At 32.3% G+C, this 25,743-nt stretch overlaps 2 protein-coding genes across 4 annotated transcripts in view; one reads left to right on the plus strand and one right to left on the minus strand.

The window, feature by feature from the left end:
* LOC118188821 (leucine zipper transcription factor-like protein 1) overlaps positions 1-24,996 on the plus strand; it is a 49,290-nt gene extending 24,294 nt beyond the window's left edge. For 2 of the 3 annotated variants that reach the window (XM_085821976.1, XM_085821977.1), the window contains exons 9-10: positions 2,588-2,691; positions 24,688-24,996. In XM_085821976.1, the coding sequence (XP_085678102.1) occupies positions 2,588-2,691; positions 24,688-24,712 (129 nt within the window). In that variant the 3' untranslated portion in view covers positions 24,713-24,996. Of the gene's footprint in view, positions 1-2,587; positions 2,692-24,687 lie in introns of those variants that run through there. The other variant, XR_004758172.2, reaches the window with a different exon arrangement.
* On the minus strand, positions 14,602-16,409 carry LOC146995870 (THAP domain-containing protein 2-like). Its single transcript, XM_085822944.1, has 3 exons — positions 16,264-16,409; positions 15,384-15,562; positions 14,602-14,666 (listed from the first exon to the last, which is right to left on the minus strand). Exons 1-2 carry the CDS (start codon positions 16,360-16,362, stop codon positions 15,434-15,436), a joined length of 228 nt encoding a protein of 75 aa, XP_085679070.1. The 5' UTR covers positions 16,363-16,409; the 3' UTR covers positions 14,602-14,666; positions 15,384-15,433.
* Positions 24,997-25,743: the final 747 nt, after the last annotated feature.

Consider the following 25,743-nt stretch of genomic DNA (forward strand, 5'->3'; position numbering starts at 1 on the left):
TGCCACTTCCGACTAGGTATAATAGCACATTAACAACACAAATCAAATCAAACTGTTAATGCAACGAATGTAAACAAAGACCAAGAACTAACGACTGTCACTCACATGACGTCATGCGCATGTGCCATAATTTTCTCCCTGCACTACGCATCGCTCTTGGGCCACCCCTGCATCATACTAGTGCTAGTTAAACAAGTGATGCCAACAAATGAGTTATTCAGATAATTTAGGTTAGCAATTTATTTCATAAATACAAATATTTTTCTGAATTTAGCAGACATTGCTCGTGTTATTTATATTTTATTGTGGCTGCAAAATGTCTAGCGCAGGCCTTGAAAGTGAGACTTACGACTTACATTACGGTAAATTCAGAGGAAAAATAATAGAAGTTAGTATTGTTATTATTTAGAAAGAAATATTAAAATAATTTTTAAAATATAGTTACTTTATAACAATCAAGTTAATTTAATTTATAAAAACTAACAATAAGATATCTTCATGTACCTACTTACTGTGTTTTAAGCAATATGTATATAATAATTTATAATATAATTTTTTTTTAGATTTTTAATACAGTGAGTAAGAAAAGAGAATGCAAATTCAATGATGATTTAAGATGTGAATTTCCTTTTATTAAAAAAAACTAAAAGCAATTACATGGTAAAATGTGAGATATGTAATAGTGAATTTTCTATTTCGTTTGGCGGGAAGAATGATATTTCAAAGCACTTGGAGACACAGAAACATAAAAGATATTTAAATACTGCTGCATCTTCCTCTAAAATACAGGAATTTTTTCGGAAAATAACTTCTGGAGACGAAGAAAAGAAATTAGCAGTAGCAGGATTAGTGTCTTTTGGACTTATGCCAGAACAAAATCCGAGGCAATTGTGTATAATGTGCTTTCCCCGCATGCATTTTCAGAATTAAACAATAATCTAGAACAAATAATTTTATATTCATATATTCTGAAGTACCTAATCATAAGGATATAAAGTTATTTCCAACCATAATTAGATTTTTTGATTCGGAAACTGGAATAAAAATTAGAGTTTTAAATTTCTTTTCTTTGTCCGGCGAAGCTTCTGAAACAATTTTCAGTACCATTGTTAATATTTTGGAAAAAAAAAAAAAAAAAAACATAAAATGATTGCATATGGTGCAGATAACATGAGTGCAAATATGCAAGACGAAAAGCGAGAAAAGGTACAAATAATATCTCTTATAAATTAAACAAAAACCTTAATCAAAACATTATTGGTGTTGGTTGCACAGCACGTATATAATACATAATGCCATTCAAACAGCTCCTGACTTGTTGCCCGCAGATGTGGAAAATATTGTTATTAAAATATATTCTTATTTCTATATATACACTGTGCTTGTTGAAATGCTTAAAGAATTTTGTGAAACTGCGGAAGTCGAATATCTGAAAATATACAATCCTTTGAAATTCTACTTTCTATCACAGGATAAATGCCCTAGAATTTTAGAAGAGTTCTTTGAAAAAGAATCTTAAAAAATTTGGCTAGAGTTTGTACACAATCAAGCAGCTCTTTTTCAAAATGCTATAAAAGTTATTGAAGGTGACAAAATTTCGGGTATCTAAGTAGCAAATGAAGTTAATAATCTAAAATTCCAGTGTCAAGAGCGGTTAGAAAATAATTTTCTTCGATTAACTATCCATAATAGTATAAGCCAGCTAGAACAACAAGGTGCAATAAATCATGCAGATATCATGAATCATGTTAAAAAGTTCTATAGTAACTGCATAGATTATTTAGAATGGATGGTACATTACAGTGATATCGAACATTTTCATTGGATTACATTCAAACAAGAACTTAATTGGAATGATGTGCAAAAATCATTCGATCATATTACTCAAAATTTCCCATATAGTAATATTTCTAAAAATGATTTTTTTAATGAGGTATCATTATTAAAAAAATATATTGATAAGGAAAAAGTTAAATCTTAGGCATCAGAAAAAATCACAATAGAGAACAAATGGTTAGAAATATTTCATCATTTTGAAACAAACCGTATAAACCATTATAATGCACAGAAAATATATGCGCTATCTTTACCAGGAACTAATGTTGCGACTGGATGTGGTTTTCTACGGTAAATAAAGTATGGACATCAGAAAAATCACAATTATGTGTTGACACCTTGAAAACCATTTTATGTGTGAAATATAATTTAACAAATTCTTGTGAAAAATTTCATGACCTTTTAAACAACGACAGCAATTTACTTTAAAAAAAAATCATTCAAATGAAAAATATGCCAAAGAATAAAATAATATTATACATAATTTTTTTAATGTATTATATTTGTAAACTGCACTTATGTGGAAATAAAAAAATGTATATTACAATACTATTTTTGCATTCCGTGAAAATTTTAGACGTTTCATATAGACCAAATTTTTAATCAACAACCTCCCCTGGTCAATGGTATCCCACTTTACCAATGTTAAAAATTTGGTCACCTTAAGCATTCTATTTTTTCAAACTTTTTTATATTCTATTTTTTCAAACTGTGCACCTATAACATAATATGTTATACTTCTACTACACAGGAATTAGAGTTGAAATTTAGTCAGACTGGAGCTTTCCAAAACATGAAGCAAATCTTAGCAACTAAAAATGAACAAATCAAAGATTTACGACAACGGCTTCGCAAGTAAGTCTTTACTTTTATTTTCCTTGTACCCTAGTTTTATGTGTAATAATATTATGATACAGATATTTTATCCCACTTATTTGAAATTTAACTGATAAATATTTTTCAAACTATTTAACAATTAGTTTTGGTGCAAAATGTTTATAATTCAAAACTAGAAAACTGTGTTAATACATGAAGTAGATAAAATCTTAACATAAATATATTTTTATCTCTTCTACTTATTTATATAGTTCTTTCTAGTGTAAAAGTATTGTAACTAAAAATTTTTATAACTTGCAATGGCTTCTTATTATATCTGAATCTGCTGAGCAAGATGCATGTTTAGATTAACATGTTTTAAGAAGAAATTAAACATATATTTGGAACGTTAAAATAGTTAAAAGTTCAGGCACATGACCTAAGCAAATAAATACAGTAAATGAAATTCCAGGATTTTGTTGTTAATTTAGAGGAGGAAGAGTGGGATATTTGCTGAAAAAAAATTAGTGCTTTGCAAGGAAAATTAAAAAAAGCAGCATTAAAAATATTACATCATAGGGTAAATTTTAAAAGTAAACATTCATTATGCATGTATTACATACTTAAACATTAATACAATTGCATAAACAGATTACTGAAGAAATCAGGATTTGTGTGTCCAAATATTGCTTGCAGAAACAATTGGCCTAGTATTTCATATTTTATGGCTTGCTGAATGTGCATTTCACTGTTAAATGCATTTCTCATCATAATTTTATTTCACTTTTCATTTTTAATGTGACTATCTATATACTGCTGTCTCAGGAATTAATATTTTTATCTTTAAAACTGATAAAAGTACATAAGTTTAAGTCATATGCAATTTAGAGTATGTTAAATAAATAGAGGTCACTTTATGTATATAAATTTATTTGAATACTTATATAAAAAATCTGATGTGTACACCACATGACTTCCTTGTACGGAATATTAAATTATACACATATTTTCTTGCATTTCATTTAAACTTATTGGATTGAATTAAATCTACTTCGTCGATAGCGCATAAACCACAATAGAATAAATGCACTCTTTAAAATTCACTATATTTGTTTACCGTAGTGACACTCTGGCACTAGCTTCACTTAAAAGCATTATATTTCGTTCATATTATAACTCAGAATGCACATTAACTTATATCATTTGAAGAATTACCTAATCATTGCCACATGTTCTATTCAAATACTATAATAAAGCTAGAACAATGTATAAAAGAAATTAATCAAACAAAACAGAAAAAGAAACAGTTTTTCACAGACGATTCAGTATTTCTCATTCAATTAATTCAGTTCTCACTTCGCGACAAGGCAAAAATACATAAAAACTCAAATTAATTTTATTAAAAATTACGAAGTAAATTTTAAACACTTATTTCCATGAAAAAATAGGCCCACCAGCGGCTGAGCGGCAAAGTCGCTGAACACTGGTAGTTCGATCCAAGGTTTGAATCCCGCGAACGGGCTGGCTGCATGGGTGTTTCTGTTGTTTTCCCCATGTGTAACGTGTATACGAGCCAGTTTCCCTTAGAAATGCCTCCGCGAAGGCATCCCTTCCCTTAGGCAGATAGCCCTAGTGTGCCTTGAAATAATTAAATACACATCTAAAAAATTCCCGAAAGGATTAAGCATGATTTGATTTGCAATAATAAATGAAGGCATTATCTTTGTTGTTGCGAAGCTTAGTCTCTCTAGATTGGCAACAACTCTACTATTCTGCTGTTTCAAATGTAAACAAACATGTCTGCCATGTTATTTAATAAAAATTAGGCTTAACCGCACTTAAACAACTTTTAAATTGTTGTAACCGGAAGATAAGAACAACATAATTCAATCATTTTTAAAGCAAAAAATGCACAATTTATAAACGTATAAGAGTAAAGAAACTGAGATCACTGAGCCGGGTAACAGAGTGGATATGTATATATATAAATATGTTTATATATATTTGGTGTGGGCGATTGCAACCAAAATATGAGGTGCACATCTACATGTTATAGCAGTCCTATATACAAAATTTCAACGTTCTAAGGCTACCCGTTTTTGAGTTACGCGAGATACGTACGTACGTGAAGACACCACGAAAAATTCTCTTCAGAATTCATTTTAAAGCAGATTTATAATTTTTTTGGAGGAAAAGTCTTTTATTCTGTCCTTACGTACAGATGTCACTCAAAAACATCCTTAAGTTAAATTGCTTTCAATAGCGGTCAAAATTGATATTTTCGTTGAAATATGCTGCCTGAAACTTTTCGCAATTACAATGCTTCCTTTTTACTTCGTACAAGGAAGTAAAAAGAATTAGTTTGTAAGGATCTTAAGTTTTACTAACGTTTATTTTATTTTAAATCTTTACTATCACTTCTTATTTTCTACTTCCGGCCAGAATTATAAGCGTTAAGGTTTTTATGCAAAGTTTGTCTGGCGAACGCCAAGTATTTAAGTTGTGGCTTTTTGCCAAGCGAAGAGAGGAAGCAGTGAGTCGAAGCAGGCCGCTTACCTTAGAAGTTACGCAGTTGCTTGTTGCCTTCCAGGCCAGAGGTTTTAATCCTCTTGATAAATTTTAAACGTATTGTAGTATTCACAGTTCTCTGTACTACATACGCTTCCTGTTAATATAAGGCCAATCTTCCACGTTTATTATTCTAAAGTTAAATTAGAGTTTAGTTTTATTCTTATACTTTTACGTTTTGACCCCAAGTAGAGTTACTAGAGATACAGGCTGACTCATCAGCCATTTTGAATCTAAGCTTTAGGGTTGCAATTTAGGTGTGGAGCGGCAACTTTGGCTCTTTAGCGCTGTCCGCTAAAGTTTAACATTCTAGAGAATCCAAATTTCAGCTTTTTTCTGCACTCCTATAAAGATGTGTGGCTTTTTCCCCTTCTTTTGTCTGAAGTGCAGATTCTTTCTCGTATTTTTTTTTTAATTGCCAAATTTATTGTATGATTCAAGTTATTTTAAAAGTTTCTAAAACATTTTCACATATCATATTTCAAATTTGTATTTTTAGTTAAAAATACTTTCTTTTTGAATTCCTTTATTGAATTTTCAATTTTTTCTTTTAAATACATGCATAATGTTATTCCTCTCAAAATGTATTTTTTGACAAGAGCTGTCCCTCAACCACATTCTTAATATGGTTGAGGGAAATCCCTCAACCTCCATTAATTTAGGACAAGATTTGATCTTTAATTCTTGTTTTTTATTTTTAATATGTTATTTGAATTTTGCTCACATGGAATCAAACGTCTATTACTGTAGCAAATTTGTTAAAAAAGTTATTTTGTGTGTGTTTCCAGAAAAAGCTGCTAAACACTTTATGATTTTAAATACTGATTCAGGATATACACCTTTAAATTATAATGCTTTTAGAATGAAGTGCAGAATGCTATAAAAATTACTTCAATGCTCAGATGACTGTGGGATTCATAGATTTAATAGAGTAAAAAATTCCATTAAATATATATATATAATAATAAAGAACAACAATATATATATATATATATATATATATATATATATATTGTTGTTCTTTATTTAGCTAAAAACAATATTAAAATAATACACACACAAATAAATAAAAATAAAAATAATACCTTTACATACAGAATTTACAGATACTATTTACTTATAAGTTTATTTGTTGTTGATAGTTACTTTTTATTACACTTGGAAAAATTATACTTACATACATATGCTCTTAATATTACACGTATCTGAATATTTAAATGATAATTCCATAACATAATAAGATTCAATCTATATCACAGCAAAGACAATACTTAAATCACAGTTCTTTTTATTAATTAATTTGCATAAGTAAAAACATAAAAATATTATTTAGCTTCAAATCTATAAAATAAGTCCTCTAGTAACAAACATATGACAAACACATATAGTGAAAATAAAGATAAATAAATAAAAATGTTTTGCTTTTTTGTCTAATGTAGTGCAATTCAGTCTATTATATTCAAATTTTATTAAAACATACTGCAGTAATTGAATTTTTTCCATTATACATCAAACAGCTTTATATAGAATGATATTATATTAGTTTTACTTTTAAAACTATTGGGTTGGAGGGAAAGTTCTGTCGTATTTTAAAGAAAATATTTGAATTCATTTATAAAAATATGTGTTTAATATTAATCAATTATATATGCTCCGTTATTTGTTACAACCTGTTGCCATCTTCCAGGTAACCTGTAAATTCCTGTTTTGTAGAAGTTCTCATCCATGGAGTTAAAATAGTCAGCAACTGCCTTAGAAACACTTTCAAAAGACTTGAATTTTTTTCCCGTTAGATAATTTTGCAGAGATCTGAACAGTTAATAATCAGAGGGTGCAATGTCAGGTGAATACGGGGGGTGACTAAGGATTTCCCATCCTAACGCATTCAGTTTTTGTAGTGTCACCACTGCAGTATGTGGGCGAGCATTATCGTGATGGAACACTATTCCTTTTCTGGACGCTAATGCTGGCCTTTCTTCTTTGATAGCTGCATTCAATTTATCCAGCTGATTGCAGTACAGATCAGCGTTGATGTTTTTTCCCTGTTTCAGCAACTCGTAATACACTGGACCTTTCCTGTCCCACCACAAACAAAGCAGTACTTTTCGTTGATGGATACTTGGTTTTGGAACTGTTGCTGATGATGTTCCTGGTTTGCAGTAAGATTTTTTTCTTTTAATATTCTCGTAAAGAATCCACTTTTCATCTCCAGTAACCAGCCTGTCCAAAAACGGCTCCACATTGTGTCTAATCAGATGTGATGAACATATTCTTACACGATCAGACAAATTCTTTTCCGTTAATTCATGTGGAACCCAAACACTTTGCTTTAACACAAACCCAAGAGATTTAATGTGATCTCCAACAGTTGTATGATGAATGCCAAACTCTTCTGCAATTTCTCGACTTGTTAAATGTGGATTATTTTCCAACATGGATCGCAAAACATCATTATCGATCTTGGATGGTCGTCCAGATCGAACACTTTCTTTGAGGCTCAGGTCCCCGGAACGAAATTTGCTAAACCATCTTTGACAAGTACGAACATTTACAATATCTTTTCCAAATACCGCACATAAATTTTTACATGCAACAGATGCGTTGCTTCCTTTTTGGAATTCATATAAAATGCAGTGTAATAAATGCACTTTATCTGCCGACATGTTTTTCCCTTTAAATATTACAAGTAAATGATGAATGGTAAAAAAGGGCACCTTTTATATTATACAGCAGCTAAAAAAACAAAAAAAAAATCCGATTGACTCACTAGCCAGATGTTTTTTTTTTTATTTACAAGAAAAATCACTTGCCTATTTAAAATACGACAGAACTTTCCCTCCAACCCGATAATATAATATAATTAATTGTCATTTATATGCGGAGATGTCTGAATAAATGCAAAAAACCATCTGAATAAATCTTAGCCAACACTATTCAGATAGTATTCTTGTTTTCAAAGTATATAATTTTTATTTTGTTCTTTTTCCATTAAAGGAGCTAACCTAAGAGACTTATTTCATTTATATATATCTCATTGATATACAGTCAAAAGTCTTTAATCCGGACTCGTCGGGACTTCGGCGATTCCGGATTATCGATTTTTCCGGATTATAGATCATCAGTTTAAATCTGGTAAGATGGCATGCAGAAATTATAAAATTAAAAATATGAAACTGTAATTTATAAAATAATGAGCAATTATGATCTAAAGGGTATCAAAATTTACGAAAAAAGAAGCCTAATATTTATTTGTTTACTTTATTAAACATTTCTTTCAACGCGCGGATGCCTAAAGCATACCTTACGCATAGCCGAAATTAGAAAATTGCAACCAGAAAACTATTTGATTTGTATTCGTGATATTTATAATGACGAGGAATTTGATTTAAATCGTATAAAGACGGAGTACATCGAAATTAAATACTACATTTAGTAAGGAATTATAAGCCGAATAAAATAAAAACATCTGCCCTGAAGATAACGATAGTGTTGACAGATCAACTTCCAGTTCATTGCGCGCCGCGACGTCCCCCCCCCCCCCCGCGCAGAGCAGCGTGAAATTGATAAACAGATTTCGGAACGGTTAGATAAACAAAGGATATGCTTTTATCCATTTTTTGTAGCAATTCGTTTTTGTTTGATGGACATCGAAACATACTTTCGTTTTCTAGATCCTTTGGGAGCTCCAGCATCGGAAATTCTATTTGACATAATCGAAAGTTCAAGTTTACTTTTAGAAAATTGCTCTTACAGTCTGCAAAAAATAATAAGCCGGATCCAATTCGAAGATTAAGGAACAACGCAATTATCAACATTAACTGAAATAGATAATTAGATAATTTTAGCTTATACCGTTCGTTATACATTAAACGCGCACGCGAAAACGTATTCTGCACTTGCGCAGACGCATATGCGCAGTCGTAAATGTCTTGCGCGCACGAGTAAAACGCCTATGCGCATGCGTCAATGCGGCGCATGCGCAGAAAGATTTTAGCTTTGAGGTCCGGATTATAGATCATTCCGGATTACGGGTGTCCGAATTAACGACTTTTGACTGTATTATAAATATAGCTTAAACATGTTTTATGTGCATACTCAAAGGGGTGGGAAGTAAGCCTTGATTCAAAATCAGTTTTAAAGCAATAAGTAAATAAATAAAATACACTGGTTCTATTAGAATGTCAAAAAATACTGTTATGTATTCTATAAACAAATCCAAATTATCACATCATATTACATAACCCTGGTACAAAAGAAGAAATGTCGGATTAGGAACATACTCTATTTATTTGGTAACAAAGAAGCATATGCAACATCACATTATAAAAAATCCTGCAAGCCATTACAATACTATAAGACATTGATTAGTAAGGTAAACATCAGTTGATCATTCTTTCACAACAGCAATAAATGTTTCATTCAAAATTCCTAATAACATGCCAAAACAGATTCACAATTGATGCCTCATTTGAGGTCACACTAAAGTAAATCCGATTTAGCTGACTATGAGATCTTCTATTGTAGAGGACTTTGTAAGGAGAACTGGCTTGTACTCACATTACACATGGGGAAAACCCACAAAAAAACCAACCATGCAGCCAGCCTGTTCGGAAATAGAACAGAAGATGGAACTCCCAGCATTAAGTAACTTTAACCATTCAGCTGTTGGTGGGCCTAGTTATTATTCGAAGAGACAAGCAGCAAATTTTCAGTGACAACTACTCTACTTTTTTACAGACAGAACTGAACAGCAAAAACTTCTTAAACTCTTGATTAGATTCTAATTTACTTTCTTCCTTTTAAAAGCAGGAGATGCAAAACTTTGCCGCTGCTGCCTTTTATTTTGAAGAAGCTTCTTGAGACCAATTCCACGGGCAGTCAAATAATATTTTATTATCTTTATTTTGATATTGCAACAGGAGGGAATATTTACCTCGCCTGCTTTCTTACAAATCATATTAACAAATTCCACATCCATAATTACATTTCCATGTATTATTTCGTTTCGAAAATTTTGAATTATTTTTTCACACAGAAGGCACAATTTAAAAATTTCTGGAGAAGGACATTTAAGCCCACCTAAATTTGCAAAATTAATTATGTACTGCTTATTTTCATCGATGGAAGGAGTATTTTGCTCACAAACTAAGAGAAACTTTGAGCATGAATTACAAGCATTTTTCAAAACAGAATTTATTGCAGCTCCTGCAATATAACAGACGTTATTTTCCTCACTAAGGGTGAGATTCTGTAGAGATACGTCAGAAACTTCTGGTATGGTAACAGGCTCTAAAGCTTTTTTCTCCTTCGGAAATTCAAATTCATCTTTCACATAGTTTAATAAATAAATATCTGAATCAGTAGCATGACTGGAGTTCTTAATGTGAGATATAAACTGAGATAAACAGATAAGCTTTAATGCTTTCACAGCTTGCAAAGCACTTGGCCTCAAACCAGCTTTTCTGCGTATCTGAGAAAATACATTTTCTAGAGCATCTTGTGTCAATCTGCTGGTCAAAATAAACTGAAAATCATTCAGAAAACAGGCCTCTGCTAACTGTATGGCTGATAAAGTAGAGAGAATCAAACCAGTATGTAATGGTTTCCACCCTTTACCAATTTCTATAAGCTGTATAACATTAATAAATTCAAAAAGTAACTCAATTTTTTTTGCTTTTATTTGTCACAGAAATTGAGTTCTTTCTACATCTAGAGGATAGCATTTGAAACCACTGACATATAAATCTTATCCACCATACTGTTGTAAGAGCATTAGGGCTTATCTCTTTTAAAGCTACTGCCTTCTCCAATCCCACAGCTGTTTTAATTAAAAAAAAACCTCACAGCAGAAGCAACATTCATTTTATCAAAATGTGAGGGGAAGAGGTCTTCTTTACTGAGATGATGCATAGTTCTCAAACCATAATTTTGGTTTGTTTCAGTAAACCAGATATCTTTTAATAAATCCTGCAGATACATGCAAAGTAATGAAATTTTCTTTACTGCAAACATAACTGGGCAGTTTTATACTATGATTAAGAGTTGCAGACCAGAGATTTTTTAAAAGATGTGGCACATCTGCAAATACATAAATAATTTTGCCCTTAATTTCAGTAGTGAAATTATTTCTTTGGTTTCGAGAAACAGATATTCCCAAAGAATTCCACAAGCTTCTATTTACTGCTGCCATATCGCTAACAATACCAACAACATTAAATCCAACAGAAATGACAGCTTCGATAACATTGACAACAAGTTGTTTCAGCTGGCATCCTGTTACCTGTCCAGTTATCTCATGGGCAACCACTTGCTTCCATTTCAGCTTCAGACCTCTTAGTAAAATAACTAAATAGTGATTTCCTGCACCCTTTTGATTTCCTAATGTACATTTACCAATAAATTTACGTTTTGAAATATCAAAATCAGGATTGCCAGAAATCTCCATTTCATCCAATGATAAAATACAGTCTTTATCACTAGCATTCATTTTTTCTCCTTTAATTTTCAAAAGTTCAATCATGTCACTGATGATTCCAAAATTCATTTCAAGACCTTGAAGTCTTTTATTTAAAGTGCTGTATGAAGGCACAGGAAAGCATTTGAAAACACTGACATATAAATCTTATCCACCATACTGTTGTAAGAGCATTAGGGCTTATCTCTTTTAAAGCTACTGCCTTCTCCAATCCCACAGCTGTTTTAATTAAAAAAAAAAACTCACAGCAGAAGCAACATTCATTTTATCAAAATGTGAGGGGAAGAGGTCTTCTTTACTGAGATGAGCAAGTAATTATAACCTATTCTATACCTATTCTCTATAACCTATTCTGTGCAAGTAATTATAACCATGCTTGCCCAAGGCAAATCTAACTTTGAGGCCTTTTATTATTCCCTCGTTAGACCATTTTGCAATGCTTGTACGAGGAATTTTCAATATTGCTATTTGTTCATCTGAATGAAATGTTTTCACTCCTTTCAGCAATTCCTCGTGCTGTACTTGAAGGTCATGAAGTTGAATTTCAGTGCTATGCCATTTTTTTAAAACATTAATTTCATTTTTTTTTTGGTTGCTGTAAGTTCTTTCAGTAATATTTTGTTCTGGCATTGCAGAAGCTAGATCAATTCAGTCTGCTGTTTTATAAAAGTCCTTAAAAGAACATCCTGGAATAAAGAAAAAATCTATATGAATAATCATATATAAATCATATATAAGGGGGGGAACACAACAAACAAAAAAGATCTGAAAGGTTTCAGATTTTAAATTACACCCAAAGGGGCTTTTTTTAACATTTTGTGTTTTACCTTTATTTATTAAATATCAAGTTTTTCGCACTTAAACTATAAAGTTCAGTTCAACAGCAATATTGCAAGATAATTTTAAAATGAGCATATCTTCAGAATTCCCGATTCATTGTCTCACGCGCTGGAGATAAAAGTGTCTTTTCTGTAAAACATTGCCATTGTTCGCTTTGAAATCGTCAAGTTTGTTAATCAAAAATTCGTTAAAGTTTTACAACATATAAAATCTATATTAAAACAAATTCCGAATTTCAAATTCGGGCTTCCAGATGTCCATATACACAGTAGAATTAAGTCATTCAAAATTTGATGGCTCTAGGTACCGTTGTTTTATCAGAATGCGAAAAACATACATGCATTTATGCAGATTCTTCACTATATAATTTCTTTAAATATAGTACAGGATGATAATATTTGGTGGAAACAATTTGAAAAGTGATGCAGCCATTTATAGTGTTTCAATACAAAACGAAAACAATAGTCCTTCAGGGACAAAGCCCCTTTGGATTAAATGCCAAACTTAAACAGATAATAAATCCACAAAATAAAAATGAAACTTCCAGGTCTCTTTCCCTATACTGTGGTGGGTTTTTAAATTTGACTCTATTGTTTTCAGCATTTTCTAGATTATTTTTATTTTATTTTCTAATATTTAAAATTTATTTCACTTAAAAATAGATTTTTAAAATTTATTTCCAGCTTTTCAAGGGATCAATTATCTCCATAATCATGAGCAATTTAATAACACAAATTATCAACTTATATCACAGCCTTCACAAATGCTGATGAAATTAATTAAAATTAATTACAATTTGGTTGCAAGATGAGACTAAAGGTTGTTTTTTTTTTGCAACTATTGATGAAATTAATTACATTCCTTTTACCAAAAAATTACTTTATAGAACATTTTAAATGTATATAAGGAAGCAATTTAATTATACATTAGTTATCACCTTACATCAGAGCCTTCACAAATAGATGGTATTTCATTGCAAAATGAGGCTAAAGGCTGTTCTTGCAAACAAACCTGAAATGTACACAAAGAATTTGTAAATGCTGATGAAATTAATTACATTCCTTTCCCCCCCCCCAAAAAAAAAGTTTATAGAAACGTTTTGTATAAGCAAGCAATTTAATAATACACTAATTATCTACTTACATGAGATCCTTCACAAATAGATGGCATTTTATCACAAGATGAAGTTGAAGCTTGTTCTTGCAAACAAACCTGAAATATATACATAAGAAATTTAGAAATACAGATAATATAAACTACATTCATTTTAAGAAATAATTATTTTACATAACATTTTATAATTCATAAATAGCTAATAAATTGTTAACACTCAAAATTCAAAAATAATTCCATAGCACAACAGCCAGATATAGTACAGCTGTTTAGGAACCATAAGACAAACAATTTCATATTTCAGAAATCGTACAAAAATTCATCAATATATGTAAAACATATGACATTTAATAGCTGCTCAAATGAAAACATAGCATAGATTCTTTACTAGCAGCTGTTATTTAATCAGAAGGTAATGCTAAATGTTGTTGCAAACACACCTGATATGAACTGTAATATACACATTTGCAACCACTGGTGAAATGAAACAAAGTGCATGATTATAAAGATGGAAACATTTAAAAAAACATAGTACAGTTTACGAATAGATGTTAAAAAACTATTAAAATTTTTTAGAAGTGCAAAATGGCAATTTACATCAAATACTTCAGCAGCAAAATTTATTTCTCCAAAATATGAAGCTGAAGGTTGTGGCAAATGAATCTAAAAGAAATTATAATATATGAAATATGTGGAAGTGAAAGAAATTATAAACTCTGATCGGATAAAAATAAATACAAATAATCATTACCATTTTAAAAGTAACTTTCAACTTATAAAAAAGCATAAATACATTGGACTGTTCATAGCATTCATACTTCTTAAATATTACGTTAACATATACTTAAAGTAAATATTACGTTAACATATTTTTAAATTTTAGAAACAGTGTTAATACTTTTTAGAAAAAGTTTATAATACTAAATATTTAATAACTGTTCAAATGAAGACTTACAACAGATGGTTCAGCAACAGAAATTGCTTCAGTTGATAAAGGTAAACTGTGCAGCAAGCCACCCTGAAGATGCAAAAATTATGAAACACATATAAGTAAGGATACCTGAAAATGCTGATAAATAAAATATACTTAATGTAATTTTAATAATAAATAATATAAATAATCCTAATAAGTTTTGTAAATTTTTAAACAAAAAATAACAACATTCAGACAAGACATTTAAGACATTAAAATATACATTTAAATCAATGTATTATAACTATATTATTGTATTACTCAAGATTAAAGTTATTAATTTCAATATTATTTCTTTTACTTATACATATTTCTCTCTATTTATCTGGAATACATATTTCTCCATTCATATTTCTCTCCATTTATCTGGAATTTAAAATTAAGCAAAAAAGCAACTTTAGTTTAATATAAATTTTGATTTAAACTCTTTTGACTTTGAAGGCAATCAGATACAGGTTTCTTTCTTTTAGGAGCAAATTTGAAGAAACCAGACCCATGTATGACTGTCCTTGAAAAACTACATCAAATTGAGATTTTACGCCTAATTTTCAATATATGATTATAATAACAAAGTACATACTTAATTATATATATAACAACAGCAAAATTTTAATTTTTTAATCTAATCTTAGGGACTGTAATTACAGCTTTATCACATAATGCCTTAATTTCAATATATTGATTCTTTTATAAAGCAATTTAGTCCATTTGTAATAAAAACATATTTTTTTTATGAAAACCATAAAAATAAAAAACACATACATTACAAAAATTGGATGTAACTGAACGGTGCTTTGGTAAACCAATGCCTTTTAGACGCTGTGGGGGTCAACAGTTGTGGGGGGATTAGGCACATTGAAAAGAGTTGGCACAGCATTGGGCTTGAGTTTTTTACGCCCATCTTGCCTAGAGCATTCAAATTGATTTTCTTCAAAATGTACCTGTATATTTAACAAAAGCATGCATGAAATTTAACATTAAATCTGATAAATTTAATTTTTTTTATGAAAATAGAACAAAATTTTTAAAAAGTAATCATGTTTGTAAAACTACTTAAAACATATTTCCTGCTCACACACTAAAAATAAAGGACCTATAGTTAAAAATACATTAAGATTTACTACTACAATAAAGGATAATAATGGGATCAAAACGATTCATCGAATATTTAAATTAATATTTAACTTCTTAAAAATGTCTAAAAATACAGAATATATTTATCTTACTATAAAGAAAAAACAAAATCATTCATTATTTGGATCATACCATCCAGTTTTTAACATTGGCGCCAAATATCCGATTTGGCGACAATACATCAGAATCAAAACATAGAATGCTACTTTAAATCACCAATCGTACAGTAAAATTAAAGAAAAGAAAAAGGCACATCAGATTTCTAACTGAGCACAAAGTTTACATGAAATGTATGATACAAATTTTACAAACGGTATAAACTTTTCACGATAACAAAAGAAACAACGATATTTTACTGCACAAACACATACACATTCCGCAGTTGATTTTGTATTTATAAAATCAGTTGATCGTCAATAAGTGACAGTTAAATGAAAATACATATTTTAAAGTACCAAGAAGAGTAATTTTTCTAACATTCTATGGAAAAATACGAAGCTGAACTTACCTCACAAAGATACGCTCCTGGGCCCGGGATCCATTGATCTCGACGAGAATTAACTATCCATTTTCTTCGTCTTTCTTCATTTCTAGGGAAACGAAACATCCTAAAGTTATTTTTAGACTGATCCGAACAATTTGGTGCAGCACAACCACCCATATTTCTGAAAATTAGGTCGGAATCGATCCACAAATATGTCAACAAATCAGTGCAAATCCAATAGCGAATACCAACAAGTTAGCTTCAAAATGGATGATGATTCAGCTCCACTTTATAGTAGCCTTAACCCCAAGTAGCGGGTCGGTGTATTCCGAAGTACGGAAGTCATTGTAAATAGAGAAAAATAAAGGGTTTTGTATACCCTCCTTGTGTATCCTGTTTACTTCCCACAGTTTTGAACATAGCTGTAGTAAGCTCTCTGTTCCGAGTCAGGTCCTTGCATGTTCCCGAAGAAGGTTAGAAGGAACATTGACCCTGATAGTGGCGCCCAACGAAGAAGAATAACCATGGCCGAGTTTCAAGAAGAACCTGTGCTGCCTGCAGAAACGGCTCAGAATCCAGAAATGCCAGCTGCCGCCCTGGAAGGATTTGGTTACATCGTCCAAACCATGCGCGCTTCGATGAAACCAGAAGCAACATTTAATGGAAACTCACCGGTAACCAGTTTTTTGGAAAAATTGGATGACCACTTCATGCTCTACCCCGTGCACGAGTTTCAAAAAGTTACCTTAGCTACCAGCGCTTTGAGGGGCCAAGCGCTTAACTGGTTCAAATGTATAGGCAGAAGTCTCTTGGGTCAAGCAGGAAGTCCCACCTATACTTATGAGAATTTCAAGACTGCCCTACTAAAAGCCTTCCCTGTCGTAAGGGATCGTGTGAAATTAGAAACGGAACTTTTCAGTATATATCAACAAAGAATTGAAAACCTCTCAAGCTTTATTTTAAGAAAAATTCACGTCTTCAAACTCTTGTATGGAAACCGTCCGGATCCTGAAATAATGCAAGTGATTTTGCCGAGGTTACTGCCCCAAGTGCAAGACTTTATTGAATTGAGAAATCCGACTACACTGGAAAAGTTATTTGAGCTAGCAATCCAGTTTGAAAGTAGAAGAACGGCGGACGTCGAAAGAAGACGCCAATATCAACAGCGAAACCAATTTGGTGCGCCAAGACTACAGCAAACTCAAGCACACGGCTACGGAAGCAAAGCGAATCAGTGGGCAAGGAAACCCGAGCAAAACCAGGAAGAAAGTCTCAAGGCCAGGGGAAAAAGAAGGAAAGCACGGAAATGAAAAATAATTTAAACTAAAACGGATTTCTGTTGACGGGAGGGTGCGGAAATCCGAAGGCCACGAAAACCCCGCTTCCTACAAGTTAAATACAGTAATGGTGAAAAATTTGACTCTTCCGAAGATTGAAGTGTTGGTGAATAATATCCCAGCCACCGCACTCCTGGATACAGGCGCGCAGTGTTCCTGTGTGGCAGAAGATTTTTTTAGGAAGTATTTTCGTAAATATCGCATATATAATTCGGATAATACGACAGTGTTAGCGGCGCAAGGAGAAAAATGTAAGTGCATAAGTAAAGTACCACTATACATCCGTATCAAGGAAGAACAAGTAAAGGTGATGTTTCTTATAGTAAAGAATCTGCAAGCACATATAATCTTAGGAATAGATTTTCTTTCAGACGCACAAGCAACACTGGATTTTAATGAAGCGTCCCTTAAGCTGACAATGAAACCAGTGCGTGCAGAAAAGGCTGAACCGCCAATGTTAAATCTTGACCACGTGCCTAATGACGAGCAAGGAAGAATCCGACAAGTGGTAAGTGAATTTGCTTCGTTATTTAGTGATATTCCAGGATTTACTCAGGTTACTAACCATAGTATTGACACTGGAGATTCAATGCCAGTTCGTCAAAAACCATACCGGTATGATAAGAATAAGGAAAAAATTATAGAATGGCATATTACCGATATGCTACGTAAAAGGATCATAACACCCATCTCAAGTAGTTATGCTAGCCCGGTGGTTTTATGTAAGAAAAATAATGACTATCCTTTGACGCATCCAAAAAGGTGGAGATTCGCTATTGATTACCGTAAATTAAACTCCATAACTAAATATCCGGTATATCCGTTACCGATCATTGAAGAAATTCTAAGGAACCAAATTTATGACGACTTTAGACTTAACGACTGGTTATTTTCAAATAGGTGTTAAACCAGAAGATGTGCCTAAGACTGCTTTTATAACCAAGTCTGGAACTTATGCATTCTTGCGTATGCCGTTTGGCCTTTCAGGGGCACCGGCAACATTTCAGCGATGTATGGACATTGTGCTAAGGCCTGTTCTAGGAAAGACCACGTTTATCTATTTAGACGATATCATTATTACTAGTGATAATCTCGACCAACATGTACAGGATTTAAGACAGGTGTTTTCTTTATTAAATGAGGCCGGTCTAAAAGTTAATGTCGAAAAGTGCAAATTTGCAGCCCCTGAATTAAAATATTTAGGTTACAAAATATCTCAAAAAGGAATCGAGACAGACGAATCAAAAATAATCGCTGTACAAAAGTACCTGACTCCTAACACGGCAAAGAAGCTCTCTTCTTTTCTAGGACTTTGTTCATATTATAGGTCCTTTATAAAAGATTTTGCATCTATCGCTGAGCCACTGTTAAAATTAAAAAGGAAAAAGGCAAGATTCTCGTGGACGGCCGAAGCCAATAGTGCTTTCGAAAAATTAAAACAAGCATTAACGCAAGCCCCTGTGTTGAAATTTCCTGAAAAGGATGAGAATTTAGAAATTTCAGCGGATGCTTTGGATTATGCGGTAGGAGCGGTACTTTCGCAAAATCAGCAGCCCGTGGCATTTTTTAGCCGAACTTTAAATCAAACACAAAGAAACTATTCCGCGACAGAGAGAGAGGCACTTGCAATTCTGTTAGCAGTGCAAAAGTTCCGAGTCTATTTTAGAAAGGCGCCAATAACAGTGTACTCTGATCATGCGGCGGTAACTAGATTGTACTCAGGGAAAAATTTATCCCCAAGGTTAATAAGATGGGCACTCAAGCTGCAAGAATATAATCTGGTAATCAAGCATACCTCCGGAAAGGAAAATATCGTAGCAGATGCCCTATCAAGAATTAAAATAGATGAACAAGGTAATACCGTAAAGGTGGCAATGCTCACAGCATGTACAATAAATTCCCGAGAAACTGTAATAACCGAACTGGGTAAGGATCCTGAGTTTGGAAGCATTTATGAGTATTTAAAGGATCCTGAAAATTTTAGCCACCAAGATATTGTGGCGATAAGAAATAGGGCGGCCCATTACGAACTAATAGATGGTCTATTATTCTATACAAAAACTACGAATTCCAACAACGAATTTCGACCTGTTATCCCAGCTAGTCTTAGATTAAATATCCTGCAGAAGCTCCATGACAGCCCTTTAGCTTCTCATGCTGGTATTCGAAAAACTATCCAACGCGTACGCAAGGCAGTCTACTTTCCTGAACTGCAAAAGTTAACAAGGGCGTATGTCCAATCCTGCCCAACATGTCAAGTAGTTAATTATATTAATTTCCGCCCGGACGGGTTTCTAAATAGTATTAAATCCGAATTTCCAAATGAAATAATTGGCATCGATTTATTGGGCCCTTTCCCAAAAAGTCAGTTAAATAAAAGTCGCTATCTCCTTGTTATGGTTGATCATTTTAGTAAATGGACCGAAATTGTTCCCTTAAAACGAGCCTTCGCGAAATTAGTTACTGATTCTATTTTAAATAAATATATTTTAAAATACGGGGCGCCCCTAAAAGTTATATCGGATAATGGTCCTCAATTTGTAAGTAATATATTTGAAGACATGTGCCAAAAACTGGGCATACGTCATTTAAAAATGGTCCCGTATCGGCCGCAATCAAATATAGCGGAACGGGTCAATAGAAATGTATTGAAAATTATCCGTAGTTATGTTAAAAATTTTCATAAAAGTAGGGATAACTATGTCAATGAATTTGCTTTCGCCCTTAGGACCGCAAAACATGATACAACGGGCAAAACTCCTGCTGAGTTATTTCTAGGCAGATAGATTACAACGCCGTTAGATAAATTATTTTATGTGCAACAAAGAGCCCCAGAATTTAAAATGGGTGATATAGAAAAACTAATTAAGGAAGCAAAGAAGAATACGGAAGTAGCACAAAGAAAACAGAAGCTCTATTATGATTTGAAACGACGGGGAGTAACTTATAAAGTAGGGGATGAAGTTTTAAAAATTAAGCATTCACTTTCTTCAGCACCAGAAGATAAAACTGCCAAATTTTTTCCACGCTTTGAAGGACCATATGTTATAGAAAAAAGTAACTCACGCTGTAGTAGTGTTAAAAGCCAGAAATGGTGAAATCTGCTCCGCAAACATTGATCAAATCAAACCCTACTTCGATCGTAATAAAATGCAAATCTTTTCAGATCTTTTGCAGGATCCGGCACGGCAGTCACCGCAGGCACAAGCTCCAGAGGTGGAAAAACGACAAGTACAAGGGCAAGCCATTAAGAGGCAGGAGCAAGTGAAAAGAAAATTTCCCCGCGGAAAAATTGAAGGTAGCAAGAAAAAGAAGCCGTTCCACCGTCCAGAAAAGAGAGTTCACGAACACCCCCAGAATGAAGAAGGGAGAAGGACGACGTATGTGAAGAGAACCAGGAGAAATGACGGCAACTATAACCCGGCTCTAAAACGGAAGATCTACTCATCCGACAGGACTCTCCGCAGCAAATGTCGCTGAACTGCGGAAGGGCCATCAACGGCGGAGGAAAAGTTACAAGGAAAATTTGAACGGCCAGCAACGAGGTCCAAGCAGGAACACGACAGAAGTTTCCCGGTTCCGCCAAGACCAGCTGCCATCAAACAGCCAAGACCACAAGCAGAGGAGAAAAAGAAGGTATTCAAGGGTGACCGAACTGGTGAAAAAAGGAAGCTTCCAGAGTAAGGCACTGAAGGGCGAGCCCGTACAAGAAGGAGGATAAATCAAACAACTATCTGCAATACCTTTAAGGACTGGGCCCAGAAAAGGATGTCTGAATATTACAAAGATAAGTAAAATTTTATGTTACTTTGCAAACTTAAGTTAATCTTTCATTCTTAAGTGGCAGATTTCAAGAAGTTTTACCTCATGCGAGGTCTACCTTTATCGCCAAAAGGGCGAGAAATGAGTTGTTACCGATTTTGGTATTATGTTTTTCAATTACTCGCGCGTAAAACTAAAGTTGATGTATAATAGCGTTGTGTAAAGACTTAAAAATTGTAAAAAGTTATTGTATAAATTTTATTTAAAACATTCTAGCAAGAAAGAAGTTTTAGTCTGGAAGACTTTTTGAAATGTAGTATTTCAATGTAGAAAGAATTGGCACTTGCTTTGAAAAGAATAGAAGTTAACAATATACTACTAATGTATGTTTTCAAATGTGTAAAATTAACGGCATGTTGATATGTTCTTATATACATGTGAACTATTATTTTAAATGTTAAGAAATACCATGATATGATAAAAGTGAATGTTAAAATTTTTTTTTATTCGTGTGACTGTAAAAAGACTAGATCATGGTGAATATGTGTTAAAGGTTGAATGATGTAGTTAGGCTCTCTGACGCTACACTTCAGAGTTAGACACTTTCAGAATAGTACCTCAGGGTTTAGAGTTGGAATTAGGGTGTGTTACGAGGTCTTGGCATGTTGAATTTTAACACGTTAGTGTTTTGATTGTAGGAGGAAGTGTGGAACACGTAGACAGAAACACATTCGTGTTTGGTGTTCTTTTACAACACATGTCAGAGAGCACGGGGAGAGATAATTAAAATAGTCATGAATGAAATAAGAATGTTAAGAGAAATATAATTATACATGTTACTTGCCATTTCATTGTGTAACATTTCATTAAACTAGTTTTCCTTCCAGATCTCTGGAAGGAACCAGATTTGAATAAGAGCTCCTGTTTGGATGCAGTACAGATGAAAAAATTTGTGTATCCTGGGAGCTGCTATTGTAAAAACAAATTTCTTTCTTTTAAATTTCTAGTTTCTAGCGAAAAATATTTGTAAAAGATTGGCCTCGCGTTAGATTCTAGAGCTAAAAGTTTTCAACAAGGTCGTTTTAGACCTCAGTTTCAAACTAATTAACTCTGGCGGGAAGTATGTAAGGATCTTAAGTTTTACTAACGTTTATTTTATTTTAAATCTTTACTATCACTTCTTATTTTCTACTTCCGGCCAGAATTATAAGCGTTAAGGTTTTTATGCAAAGTTTGTCTGGCGAACGCCAAGTATTTAAGTTGTGGCTTTTTGCCAAGCGAAGAGAGGAAGCAGTGAGTCGAAGCAGGCCGCTTACCTTAGAAGTTATGCAGTTGCTTGTTGCCTTCCAGGCCAGAGGTTTTAATCCTCTTGATAAATTTTAAACGTATTGTAGTATTCACAGTTCTCTGTACTACATACGCTTCCTGTTAATATAAGGCCAATCTTCCACGTTTATTATTCTAAAGTTAAATTAGAGTTTAGTTTTATTCTTATACTTTTACGTTTTGACCCCAAGTAGCGGGTCGGTGTATTCCGAAGTACGGAAGTCATTGTAAATAGAGAAAAATAAAGGGTTTTGTATACCCTCCTTGTGTATCCTGTTTACTTCCCACAGTTTTGAACATAGCTTTAGTAAGCTCTCTGTTCCGAGTCAGGTCCTTGCATGTTCCCGAAGAAGGTTAGAAGGAACATTGACCCTGATAAGTTTAACATTAAATTTTTATATGTGTACTATACATAGCAGAATACGTGTACAATAAAATTCTAACTTTAATTTGCAATAGCTCCTTAAGTCTCCTAATCTAATTCCTTCCCTTTTCTATAGTAGCTTGCTTGTAACAGATCTTTCTGAATTGCCTAATTTCAAAATTTATCCCTGTCATGTGATTCTTATATAACAATCATGGCACATGTACCTACATAATGTGAAAAATATTTCACTCAATAATATTAAAATTTGCAAACTAAACCTTGATTAGCCAATAACAATAAAATCATAACTTCAATATTTAACCTGTCACATCATAATTATGCACATCTTCACTATCTGTCCTCTTAGCTTGCTGTGGACTACAGCTCTTTGTTACTTAAATATCTGATAAAAATGTGAACATTGATCATTGGAGAACAGGCATGGAGACTGCATCAGTTTAGATGTGTTTGTCAAAAATAAAAAGGTGTTGAATTTGCTATGACTACAGCTACATCTTTACATACAAGCTGCATCATCATGTTCGTATCAAATTTTTTATTAAACACACACTCACTCCCATATATGTACATACAGGAAGAGGATGAGACCTTGTTCAATATAGAGTTGCACGAAGATGCTCCCTAATCTTAGGCAAATAGCCTTAGTATGCTTTGCCATAACCCAAATAAATCATTGTTCATCATGGATCTTTCGAAAATTAATTCAACTACTTACCACCTTACCACTAAGAAAAGTAAATTATGAGTAATTTAGAGTAAATTACTATTATTTTATTGTTTAATTTGGAACTTGTACTTAAAATAAGCCATGGGTCTTCTTTCCTCTTACTTTTGTAACAAATCAGTTTAACTTTTAAAAATCCATGAGAAATAGTTTTGCACACTTTGATATTATTTTATTACCTAGAAGAGAACTTGTACACTTTTCAACTACATGTACTTTTATTTTTTCTTCAAATGATCACTGAAAATGCACAAATTTTTGTTAATTTAGTGAAGATGAAATAAAACATCTCGTAATTTTTTCTTGTTGCAAATAATTCACTAACCATATACTTTATATATAATGATGCTTGTTTAAATTTTTTATTAACTTTTTTGTTAAAAGTTTTGTTGTTACTGCAACTTGATTTTCTTACTATAAATTTCGATATGCAAAAAGCCTATCTGTATTGAATTCGTTGAAATCACAAGATAATCTTTGTTAGAATACATTAAATATATATATATATATATATATAGTATATATATATATATATAGTATATATATAACTATATTCTATAATTTAAATACATTTTTTCAAATTTTGCAAATACAACTTATGATATTAATTATTTATATAGTTTTTCATAAATTATTTTTACTCAAGTAAAATCGGAATAATTTTTTTTATTCCAAGCATGTATTTTTTGGTTTGTGAAAATATCTTGACTTCTTATTTTAATTTTCTAAAATTTAACTCTTTACAGCAAATTGATAAAAATAAATTTCAAAGTCGAATGAAATTATGGAGTACAGTATTAAAGGTTTTATTGTAACTATAAAAAAATAGGCTTATTTAAAAAATATTTTTAATATGACTGTTAAATGCATAGAATTTCAATTACTTAATTTCAATGTCTGTTTCTCTATAGATATGAAGACAACGAAGATGACTGAGAATCAAACACTTTTTTAAAGTTCAGATATATTTTCGGAAAAAAATTTACTGATGAATACTTTTATTTTTTTCACTCTGAAATAGTGAAAAGGCATCTAGTCATTGTTGTATAATCTATCTGTTGCATATTTAATTTTAGTAAATATGAAATATTTTAAGGAATGAAAGTAGGCTCGCATATGCTTAATTTAATTTAACTATGCCTTTTCCCTATAGTATATAATTTGACTTTAATAAATGTGTAACTACAATGATCATATTGATAAAATACTCATAAAATTTGTCTTGTCCAGTACTTTTTAAATTTAACCTTGAAACGGACACGATACCTAAAATGAAATTAAAAAAATAATCAATACTGAACAGTACTACAAATCGCTTCTTAAACCTTTCCAGCATGCTACCTTTCAAAGTTGGAATAAAGATAAGCAGTCTAATCAGGCCTAGAGGATTAGACAGGTAAAATTTTGTACAGATAGCACTTACCGTTTGAATTTTGTGGGTGTGCCTGGGCCGGGCTTACAAAATGAATGGAGCTTTGAAAAAAGAGCGCTGAAGCAAACATTCCTGGAAAATGCATAATGGAGTAAAAGTTTTTTTCCTATGATTAAAAAACACTAGACTCTGATTACCATAGCAAATTTAACATTATCCAGGTTGCACCAAGAGGAGGCATGCTTCTCTACTCCCCCCTGCCCCCCCCAAAAAAAACAAGTATCTCTCTGCTCTCCGTAGCGGAATCACTATCTGAAGGCAATTTGTTTAGCACTTTTAGGGCTTCAGAAATGCTCAGCTTTCTCTGATCCATTTGCAGATTAATTAAAAATCAAAAAATAAACTAATATTATAACTACAGTTAAGACAATATTATACAATTAAATAAACATCTACAACTCAAAACTATTAAAATGTAGAGCTAACAAAACTTCTTTCAATGAAAGTGGGAGGAAAAAAAAAAAGACACGACTTTCAGAAAAACATTCCCAACAAATCCTCAGTTGATAACTAAATCTCCCTTTCCTCCCCCAAA

Source organism: Stegodyphus dumicola, chromosome 8 (assembly GCF_044657685.1).
Source record: "Stegodyphus dumicola isolate Sdum_Otavi_A_Nest chromosome 8, ASM4465768v1".
Taxonomy (NCBI): domain Eukaryota; kingdom Metazoa; phylum Arthropoda; class Arachnida; order Araneae; family Eresidae; genus Stegodyphus; species Stegodyphus dumicola.

Bases quoted from the DNA above. Each gene is read 5' to 3' on its own strand.
- LOC146995870 (XM_085822944.1), bottom strand. From the start codon at position 16,362: ATGTTTCGTTTCCCTAGAAATGAAGAAAGACGAAGAAAATGGATAGTT. The intron at 15,563-16,263 runs GTAAGTTCAGCT...TTAAATATACAG, and splicing joins CAGGAGCGTATCTTTGTGAG to GTACATTTTGAAGAAAATCA.